Source organism: Babylonia areolata, chromosome 23 (assembly GCF_041734735.1).
Source record: "Babylonia areolata isolate BAREFJ2019XMU chromosome 23, ASM4173473v1, whole genome shotgun sequence".
NCBI lineage: Eukaryota > Metazoa > Mollusca > Gastropoda > Neogastropoda > Buccinidae > Babylonia > Babylonia areolata.
The window spans coordinates 48464545-48475498 of NC_134898.1; the positions used below are offsets into that span (position 1 = coordinate 48464545).

The window sequence follows — 10954 nt, forward strand, 5'->3', positions numbered from 1 at the left end:
CTGTGCTCCTCTTCAGTCCCCACCCCGCCGAATTCCAACTAAAAAAAATTTTTTTTTTAATAAAAAAAAAAAACCCTGCCTTATCTCCATCAACCAAGAGCTGACCAAAGTCCACGCATGTTCCTATTTTTTTACAATGGTTTAGACCTTTGAGTGAAATCTTGGACATCAGAGATAAGCCGCACATGACACTGCTGTAGCAGCGTAGGTAGCGCTCTGATCTTACCCGAGGTCCCCATTTGGAAGCCGCCAGGCCGAGCAGAAGAAGGCAGGGGAATCGTCATGGCTGCTCTTAGCTTACTCGCTGGACTCGTCGCCATCGTCCTGTGTGGACAAACGTCAGCGTTCATCCTGAACGACAACCATGCCGGCTTCAACCACGATGGCCATGTGGAATGGAGAGACTGCGGTTAGTGTCAAGCAAGCAAACAAATATTAATTAATAAACTAAGAAAGAAACTTACAGTTTTGCGGATTGTATGTTAATTTTTGGAAGCGAGGAAAGAAAGAATCCTTTTATTTTAGTTAGTTCGAAGACATCTTAGAGTAAAGGAGCATTATTTTTTTAAGACAAAAAAAATAAATAAATAAATAAGTTTGCGGGTTGTTTTGGGAGCGAGCAAATAAAGAATCTTTTTATTTTAGTTAGTTCGAAAAAATCTAGAGTAAACGGGCATTGTTTTTTTTTTTCTTTATGCAAAAAGACAAAAAATTAGAATGAAGAATGTTAATTTTGTGGACAGAAATTAAGAACAACTAAGAGTTATTAAAGATAAAACAAGATTCTTTTTTCTGGAATAAACCCTGACCTTGTAAGAGCCAGCAATCAATGACTTACGTTACAGCCTCTGGGGACAAGTGGGTGACCCTGAGCAAGTTTGACCTCAGCCCCAAACCTCTGGCGCTGCCGGGAAACGTCCACGTAAGTCCAGTCTGTAGCCAGTCAGTGTGTCAATCGACTGATCGATGGGTCAGTCAGGCAAACAAACAACCAATCGATCACACAAAAAGGATCAAGCATTCGCATTTCTCTTTTTTATCACAACAGATTTTTCTGTGTGAAATTCGGGCTGCTGTCCCCAGGGAGAGCACTGAGAGCGCCACTTGTGGGCTATTTGTTTCCCTACCAAAGTGGATTTTCTCTACAGACTTTCAGTTGCTTGAATATATATATATATATATATATATATATATATATATATATATATATAAACAAAACAACAAAAACAACAACAAAAAAAAGCATCGCTAGAGATACAATGAAAAAAAAAGTTTCGATTTCAGATGAATAGGGCTAAGCCTAACATCCCTGTGGATACAACACATAACTAATTTTCGCGTGTATACGCACGCAGAAGATCAAATACGCATGTTAAAGATCCTGTAATCCATGTCAGCGTTCGGTGTGTTATGGAAACAAGAACATACCCAGCATGCACACCCCCCGAGTATGGCGGCGAACATGGCGGGGTAAATGAACAAAACGGTCATTCACGTAAAATGTTACATGTTCGTCTGAGCGTGCATGTGTGCGTGCCTGAAATCTGATTGAATGACACCGTGACAGGAAACGAATGATGAGCGCCCAGTGGCAGCCGTCAGTCGGCTCTATCCACGTAGGCAGCCCGTCGTGCAAAATGACCCCGAGTTTGTAAAGCGCTTAGAGATTGGACTCCGACCGAGGATTGGCGCTATATAAGTATCCATATCAATCAATCAATCAATCAGTTAATCAAAGAAGGGGGTCTGCACCTATTATGGCTTAAAATGGAAAAATAAAAATAAAAAAAAATTAAAAAAAATTAAAAAAATCGCTCGAGATACAATTAAAACAATGAAAATGATAGGAAAAAAAAAGTTTCGATTTTAGATAAATAAGGCTATGCCTCACATCCCTGTGAAGACAACACATAAATAATAATCATGCATCATTTCGTTTCATCGATCAGAGCACCTCGATTTGTGTACTGTGTTGTACAGGTGACGTTTTTGGCGAGCATTGCGCACGAGCTGTCCAACCAGGTGACGCTGAACGTGACCATTGAAAAGGGACTGCTGGGCAGGTGGACCAAGGTGCCGTGCACTGCCAACCTGGGAACCTGGTAGGTCCACCACGTGGAGGTGTATGTATGGGACGATAATGATGAATGACATGGATGTATATATGTGTGTGTGTGTGTGTGTGTATATGTGTATATATGTGTGTGTGTGTGTGTGTGTGTGTGTGTGTGTGAACTGGATATATCCCTGCACATCACAACATACCATACATATTTTTTCTGTTTTTTGGGTTGTTGTTGTTTTTTCTATATTCATTTATTTATTATTATCTTCTTCTTCTTTTGCTTTTGGGTATGGTGCTGGTCAGGCATCTGCTTAGCAGATGTGGTGTAGCGTATAATGGATTTGTCCGAACGCAGTGACGCTTCCTTGAGTCATTGATACTGATACTGATGGCTATACATAGTCTGCAGGCATACATTTTTTAACTCACTCAGTACGGCCAGTCCTCTCTTCTCCTCTACACAGACCCCTCGGATGTCCAGTGGGTGTCTCAATGACCCAACCTTTAACTTCAATCGTCAGAATTGTGGTATTCTTTGTCAACATTCACGTCTTCAGTATAAGAGCCTTCCGCTTGCAATATTTTGATGATGGTAATTGGGGTGAAACGCTGTTAACGTTGTCTCTTTCGCCGTTCGTATGGAGAGAGTTAGACACTACATGAATGTAGAACTAACCGTTCACAAGATCTCTCCAGGTCTGACTACGGTCGTCTTGTTAAAACGCTTGCATGGGTCTCTACAACATGTTTGTTTTTTTTTTTCCAACGTGTATACTGACACCATCTTTCCCCTCTGGGCAGTTTCTATGACGACCCCTGCAAGTTCCTCAACGTGTTTGCCAGTGAGGACTCCTGCCCTCAGGGCTTCATCGACAGTGGTCTCCCTTGCTCCTGCCCTTTTAGCCCCGCCCCACAGGTGACCTTGACCGACGAGGTCATCAACGTGCCCACCGTGGACCCTGCCTACTCCTGGCTGGCCTCTGTAAGTTGAAGCTTCAACGAGTCAGCGTTTGCTCTTTCTCTGCAGGTCCACGGCTGATTCCAAGTGTTTTGGACCAAGTGTGAGGTTTGTTGGTTATGTGACATAAGTACTTTTTTTTCTTATTAGTTAACTACTGGCATCAATAGTGTGAAGAAAAAAAATCTAGCGTTGTACAAAAAGGAGTCGAGATATGTACAAAGTGGTAAATTGTAGTATAGGGTGAATTTGTACCTACCCAGGTCATGGCTAACGAAGCACACATTCTTGCACACACACACACACACACACACACACACACACACATACACACACACACACACACACACACACACACACACACACACACACACACACACAGAGAGAGAGAGAGAGGGAGGGAGGGAGAGAGAGAGAGGCAGAGGCGCGAGACAAGATAGCCAGAGAGCTGGACAGGCAAAGCAACACAAAACACCAATTTCTTTAGCTTTGTTGTGAACATCACAATTAACTCAGCCCTTGATTTCAAGAGGAAGATCAATTCAGCAGGACGGGAACCTGAACAGATGTACTCACTGATAACCGAATAGTTTCTACAAAGAAGATGACCTTGAAAGGCAAGAGACAGATCAGATAATAGATATAAGTATATACTTTGATAATCATCTTTGAAAGAGTATTTGTCGACACGCTTGCTGATAAATAAAAAGGTGACATTAAATAGAATAATTCAATTAATGAATAAATAACTGAATAAATATTCATCGAAAGAACAACTCAGAAGTTTATATCTTTCGCGCCCACCGAAAACGGAGTATGGCTGCCTACATGGCGGGGTTAACCCTTTCACCGCCAAGCTCGCATTTATGCACAGGCGTGGTAGAGGACCCATGTCACTGAAAGGTGACCATTCATTGGTCTGTTATCCATGAACCTACTGCTCTTAATGTTCGGTGGTAGGATAGGCCATATTTTCTATACATCGCAGGGGGAATCCCTAGCTGTTCTTAGCCACTGTCGTTTCTGAGTTTATACCACAAGGAAATTTTGTACTCTAAATTGACTGGCGGTGAAGGGATTAAAAAAAAAAAAAAAAAACACGGTCATACATGTAAAAGCCCACTCGTGTACATACGAGTGAACGAGGGAGTTGCAGCCCACGAACGAAAAAGAAGATGATATATTTCACGTAAACTGTCTGTCTGTCTGCTTCAGGGCAAATACCACGTGAAGGCCGAGATGTTCGAACGGTCTACAGGAGTGACGAAGGGATGTGTGGAGGCTTACGTGGAGCTCCGCAAACACTGAGCACTCATCCCACCTGGTCCTGACTTCCATGACATCATCTGTTCTTTGGAAGTCAGGAATAGGGCTTGATTAGTGGGGCATTGGTTTTGAATGTTTTTTTAGTAAAAAAAAAAAAAAAAAAAAAAAAAAAAATCTTTGATTATTTTCGTGTGTGTGTGTGTGTGTGTGTGTGTGTGTGTGTGTGGCTCATAAGAGACAAAGCCCACAGACTCAAGCGCACACAATCAACTGATGACGGGCACGTGAGCTGCTGGTATGGCATCAAGGTGTGGCTCAATACGTAAGAGTCCGAGAGTAAATGACTGGGTTTTTTTTATGCTAATGATAAAAATCATTTTGATGCTAACATGTGCGTGCATGTGCATGTATATGAGTACGAGTGCGTTTAAGAGAAATACAGTCAGTTTCTGTTTTGACAAATTTCCTATTTGTTTGAAAGATGCGCTTAACCAGTCATAGGACATACATTAACCTACATGTTTTAGACAAAAAACAAACAAACAACAACAAACAAAACAAAGTATCTTTCTCTCAAACTTTCATTGAAGAATTTCCAAACACAAGTGACATATATCTTGAGCATTGTGTGTCTGCTATTTCAAAGTCTTCAATAATTAAAATGCTTGAAACTGCAGATGGCACACACAGTCTGCGATGTCAGACCTACGTCTTTTAAACTGTGAAGAGAACTGTTTGGGTTTTTTTGCAGGATAGTAGCAATACCTGCCGCACTATGAGCGGTTATGTCTGCGACAGCCAAACTCTGACACCAACTATGTCACGAATTACAGTGACATCTGCACAGCATGTAAACTGCGCAGTATGTACGAGGGATGTTCATGAAAGATTTCCTCTGACCCACTGAGAGAAGAACGAAACTTGGCGCAGTTGTTAGTCTTCCTCTACACAGGTACCACCAAGGATGATGATACACCTTTCCCATCGCTGCATGCAGCTGTGGAGAACTTACCTGTAGAAATCTGCAGGTGGCGCCAGAAGCCACGATCTGGCCTCGGGAATAAGCCTTTCGTCGTCTGGGAGGTGCTTGCCCATCAAAAATTACTTCATGGATGGAAAGAGGTGGAAGTCAGATGGTGCGAAGTCGGGAGAGTAAGACGGGTGAGGAGGATTCCATAGCCGCATGACCATGCTTCCGTCTGGGCAACATGCGAGTTGTGAACCGGGGCGTTGTCTTGAAGGAGGCGGATACCTTTGGCCAGCATGCCACGCCTCTCGGTTTTCACGGCCTCCCGCAATATAATTTATGCAGTAACGAAGCGTAATATGTCCCGGTAATTGTGGTACCCTTTGCCAGGAAATCCATCATCACTGCTTCTCGCTGGTTTCGAAAACATGACCCTGCCCGCTAAGGGTTGGACACGAGCCGTCTTCGGATGGGGAGGGGGCGGGGGGGGCGAGGGGGGGGGCGAGGGGGCCGGGGGGAGGGAGGGGGCGAGTCAAAATGCTTTCATTGTTTCCACTGAGCTTCAGTCTCTGGATCATAGTGATGGACCCATGTTTCGTCACGAGTGATTAGTCTGTCGAAGAAGTTATCCTGGTTTTCTTGGCATATGGCCAAAGAGCCTGGGAACACGCGACTTGTTCATGATTCTGGACAGGTGCACGTGAGCAACCGGGGAATCCATTCTGCAGACAACTTTCGCATGTGCAAATGGTCATGGGTGATATCTATCTACAGACCCCACAATGACCTCGACATCTTGGGCTAGTTAGCGGAGCGGTCTCAACTTGCCGGATGGTGACTTCATCAGTGGTGGACTGTGGTCGCCCGTGAATGGCAGCCGGTTCCAACTATGTCCAGCCACGCTTGAACTGATGATGCCAGTGCTTGACTACGTCATACGATGAGAAATCCTCCCCATAAGTCTTCTTGACACATCGAAGGTCTCCATTGGTGTGTGGCCTCTCAAGTACAGAAACTTGATGACCGCTCTGCATTCAACTGGCTCCATTAGCACACATTACTCCACCACAGCACCAGGAAAAGAGAAACTTTCGTGAATTCACAGATGCAAATTACCACATGAACGATAGAGATATGTAATGTTGTACATGTGCAGTTTCAGCTTTCTACAACCGGAATGAAGTCAGGGGAAATCTTTAATGAACATCCCTCGTATGTGTGTTTGATAGCCTTGCCCAACTATGACCATCAGGACAGCAGAGGAGGCAACTGTTGTCCCGACGATCTCGGCTGTAATTTGATCATAGGGAGCAGCGTCTTGAGTCAGTTACAGCCACACTTTCTCAATAGGGTTTTAGGACAGTTGGTGTTTCCAGAAAACAAGTGGACTTTCACAGTTAGGGTGGGTTCTACCGTATTTGGATAAACAGTTTTGTCTTATGTTACCAAAATTCAAACATGGGGGCACCAGAACAGTAAACTCATCAGCTGATTATTTCTTTTCTGAGTATTTGTATTTGTTTTTTGGTGTTTTTTTTATCACAACAGATTTCTCTGTGTGAAATTCAGGCTGCTGCACTGCGAGCGCCACGCATTTTTTTTTTTTTTTTTTTTTTTTTTGGGGGGGGGGGGGGGGGGTACTTTTTCCTGCCTGCAGTTTTGTTTGTTTTCACATCGAAGTAGATTCTTCCACAGAATTTTGCCAGGGACAGCCCTTTTGTTGCCGTAGGTTCTTTTACATGCACTAAATGCATGCTGGGACATGCACACGGGACCTCGGTTTATCGTCTCATCCGAATGACTAGCTTCCAGACCACCGCTCAAGGTCTGGTGGAGGGGAGAAAATACTGGTGACTGCCGGTGTGATTCGAACCCAGGTTGTCTTTCTTCCTTCGCGGACGCGTTCCCACCATTTTGGGATGTTGTCCCACCATATCTGGTTCTGTCCGTGTCTCCCTCCCTTTGCTTCCACGGTACCTTGCAGGATTGTCTTGGCAAATCCTGCTGATTGCGACACGTGCCAAGACCACTTTTTTGTTTATGATTTTTGTTTTTGTGTGTGTGGAGGGGGGGGGGGGAGGAGGGCGGGGCGGGGGGTTCTTTTTTGTTTGTTTGTTGTTTTTTGCAGAGATTACAAAGAAATAGTTGTGGAAGGGATGAAAGAAGACATACAACATGAAAATACTGAAGCAACAACATCCTGGTGGTGGTGTTTCTTTTTTTAAAAGGTTTATTCAGCCATGCAGTTAAAAGACTTATCTACCATACATTACAAAGTCAACAATGAATATGGGTACAAAACAGCCAAAAAATTCACAATGGAAGTTAAATTTGTTAATTCTTACACCACATGCAAAAGCACGACAGTACATTTCTTATGTTTTAAGCTAAGCGCGCTATTCGCAATATTAATAACAGTAGTAAATGGCATATAACAAATGTCTATAATTGTAAACAATTCACGTTAAAGTTCAACTTTCACTTTTAAAAACAAATCGAAAAGGTCTTCCTGCTTAAGGCAGCTTTTTTATAATCAAAACTTGTATTAAGCTGACCTGCATGTTCATGTTCAAAACTTCACTATGAAATCTACACACAAAAAAAAAAGATGGAGAGAAAGAGGTGGGTGAGAGTTGGCAGCTTTGCCATCAAACCAATATTCATCAGAGGGATTAATAAATAATATCCATAAAAAACAAATCAACCTACTGACAGAAAAAAGGTCAAACAGTACTCAAACCCATCAATTAATATAATCATTTAAAAAATAAATAAATAAATTTCCAATATATATATATATATGTTGGAAAATTATTTTTTTTTAGAATGATTATATTAATTGGTGGGTATATATATATATATATATATATATATATATATATATATATATAAAGCAAGGTAGTCTGTTGCAAAGTTGGGTAGTAGTCTGTTGCAAAATAATCACAGATGCGTAATCTGTGCGCTGAATCATGATGTAAAGTGATCGACAAATAATCTGGACAGGAAATCAACATCATTAATTTCATTTGCTCCCGTGACCTAAGCCAAAGGCAAACACCTCTGTGAGACCTACATAAACTTCCAAGTTTATATTGCTCCATGCACTGGTGACCACTGCCTGGAACGTGCTTCAATGGCTGGATTTAAAGCCAGTCAATCTCTGCCAATGGAACTTCTTCTCACAGGAACTTCTCACAGAAGACGCAATTTGGTAGAAACACCGGAGTGCCAAGCTTCTCATTTCTTCAGTGCCACGCATTAGAAAAATATCTTTGTTTCTGCTGCCAGCAATCTCTCATGTTCATGGGCTGCATCTCCCGTGTTCACTGGTATCAAAATCTAAAAGTGGGATTTTTTAAAGCTACGGCCATTTTCACCCATCATTTTAGACAGCTGTGCTCTGCGTTTCACATGTGCAGGCTGGGTTCGTTCATGTTTCCATAACCCACCGACTACATGGATTATATGATCCTTTATGTGTGTATCTGACATTCTGTATGTGTACACACGATCTTCAAATGTGCGCATTTGGTCTTCTGTATGTGTGTACACACAAAGGAGGTAATAAGGCACTAGCATAATGGCACGCCTGTTGATTCGGGGAGATCTCTGCCCTCAACACAACAGGCTCTGCCCACCAGGGTTTGAACCCAGGTTCCCCAGATTTAAAGTCTTGACACTAACAATTCATTCACTCACTTCCTGACTTGAGGTTTCTGTTAGCAATATAAGGCAACGATCACATGCTGGTATCACCTGAAGCCTATCAAAGTTACAATGACTTTGGCACACATAAACTGAATCTAAAATCAGCACCAGCTATGTTAAAACGCCGGGAGAGCTTTTGTTCAACAGGCCGTTCATGACATTGTATTGTTTCGCTTCAAAGCTTGCTTAGAATCGGATGATAACAATTAAGAGTTTATGAAGAGTTCTTTATGGTTCTAATGGTGAGAGAGCCACAAAGTCACAAACTATTTCAAACGGTCTCCACCGATTCCTTCTCAACAATCGATCTTCCTTTTTCTTTAACCAGTAATCTGCTGATTTCCGAGGCTCTGATACTGTTGTCAACATTCCGATTCACCCTACATCTTTACCACATATGTGAACTCCCCACGTCAATCTCTGGTACAGGAAACTTCTTACAGAAGCCACAAACTGGGCAGGAATACCACCAAGACAAATCCTCTTCATTTCCACAGGCTGCTGCCAATCGTGCCCCATCAACGTTCCGATTTGATGTTTGCAACACAGGACTGCTGAAAAAACACATTCACTGTTCAGCCATCGCAGACGCTGTTCAACCTCCATCATGCAAACACCAACTGGTGAAATCCCTTTGTCTTGCAAGACAGACATACCACCATGTAAGCCCACCTCTATGCGTTGCTCAAGTATGGAACACCTTTTTTTTCTTTCTTTTTTTCAAAGCTGAACGTTTGAACACAGTTCCGATCTGTTCTTTGGCCCATCTGGCTCCACAGGAGACTGGACTACTGCGACAGGATTCATTCTGAGTCACTGGTCCGTTTCTTTTACATTTCTCGGGACACTGGCGTCCACTTTCTAGAGATGTACCTCACCTGTATGTTAGTGTGGAAGTTGTTTTCATCTCCTGTGGATTCCATCTCTCGTGGACGACTTGCATGGCTGCAAGGAACTACTTGCATCTACCATTACCAACTTGTTTTATTGAAAGGAACTACTTACATCAGCCATTAAGAAATTGTGTTTTTCAACGCAACTATTTTCATCTGCTAAGGATGACTCGCTCAACTGCACAAAACTACTTTGACCTGCCATGGATGACTAGTTTGATTGCAAGGAAGCAATTTCATCTGTCATGGATGACCCGTTTGATCGCATGGAAGCATCTTCATCTACTGCAGGCATGGTGCTATCCAAACTTTCTTTCATCTGCAATGGAGCATTGACTGAAAAAATCTGTTCGTCAACGTCAGTGGAAGTGTCGCCATGATGCCCAAAGTCACTCCCAGTAACTGTGAGAAAGATATGAAACAAAGACATGAAAGTTATTGTCTTTACATCCCCCCCCCCCAACCCCCTCCCCCACTCAAAAAAAGGGAAAACAAGTCAAGTTAGCATTCAGATGACATGCAAAAACAACAACTTGCTGTTGTGTACATAGTACATATTCTGCAATTTGAGGACCCAGAAACATATAGACACCAACCTGGCATGCAACAAGGAGTGTGTGTGTGTGTGTGTGTGTGTGTGTGTGTGTGTGTGTGTGTGTGTGTGCGTGTGTGAGTGTGTGTGTGTGTGTGTGTGTGTGTGTGTGTGTGTGTGTGTGTGTGTGTGTGTGTGTAGAAAAAAAAGTATTGTACAGATGTACCTGACCAAAATATAGCGACATATGGCGAGGGTCTGTGAGACAACCAGACAAACCATAAATTCAACAACAGGAAGTATGTATTCATATGTACAAGTATATGTGAGTGTGCTTTGAATGCATGTACGTATGAAAGAGTAGGAGAACTGCTAAATATCTACGTATCTATATCTATGTATTTTAAAATGTATACGGAGAGTGGATGGGACTGACAGACAGGTATACACACGTAAATATTCGAACAGTTTAAACATTACATGAACTGTTTATCAGCTACAATATCAAAAGCATCAATCATCTTCTAAACCGTGTTTCACAGTTTACTCATTCATGTTGATCTCG

The 10954-nt window shown here is 42.5% G+C and overlaps 1 protein-coding gene across 1 annotated transcript; it reads left to right on the top strand.

The window, feature by feature from the left end:
* The first annotated feature begins 259 nt into the window (after positions 1-259).
* On the top strand, positions 260-4404 carry LOC143298343 (ganglioside GM2 activator-like). The gene is made up of 5 exons (XM_076611216.1): positions 260-409; positions 846-922; positions 1981-2102; positions 2867-3047; positions 4239-4404. The coding sequence occupies exons 1-5, from the start codon at positions 283-285 to the stop codon at positions 4329-4331; spliced, it is 600 nt and encodes a 199-aa protein (XP_076467331.1). The 5' UTR covers positions 260-282; the 3' UTR covers positions 4332-4404.
* The last annotated feature ends 6550 nt before the right edge of the window (positions 4405-10954 follow it).

Excerpts from the sequence above, each read along its gene's own strand:
- LOC143298343 (XM_076611216.1), top strand. The coding sequence starts at position 283 with ATGGCTGCTCTTAGCTTACTCGCTGGACTCGTCGCCATCGTCCTGTGT. Across the intron at positions 410-845 it reads TGTGGAATGGAGAGACTGCG|CCTCTGGGGACAAGTGGGTG; the intron begins GTTAGTGTCAAG and ends CTTACGTTACAG. Across the intron at positions 3,048-4,238 it reads CCTACTCCTGGCTGGCCTCT|GGCAAATACCACGTGAAGGC; the intron begins GTAAGTTGAAGC and ends TGTCTGCTTCAG.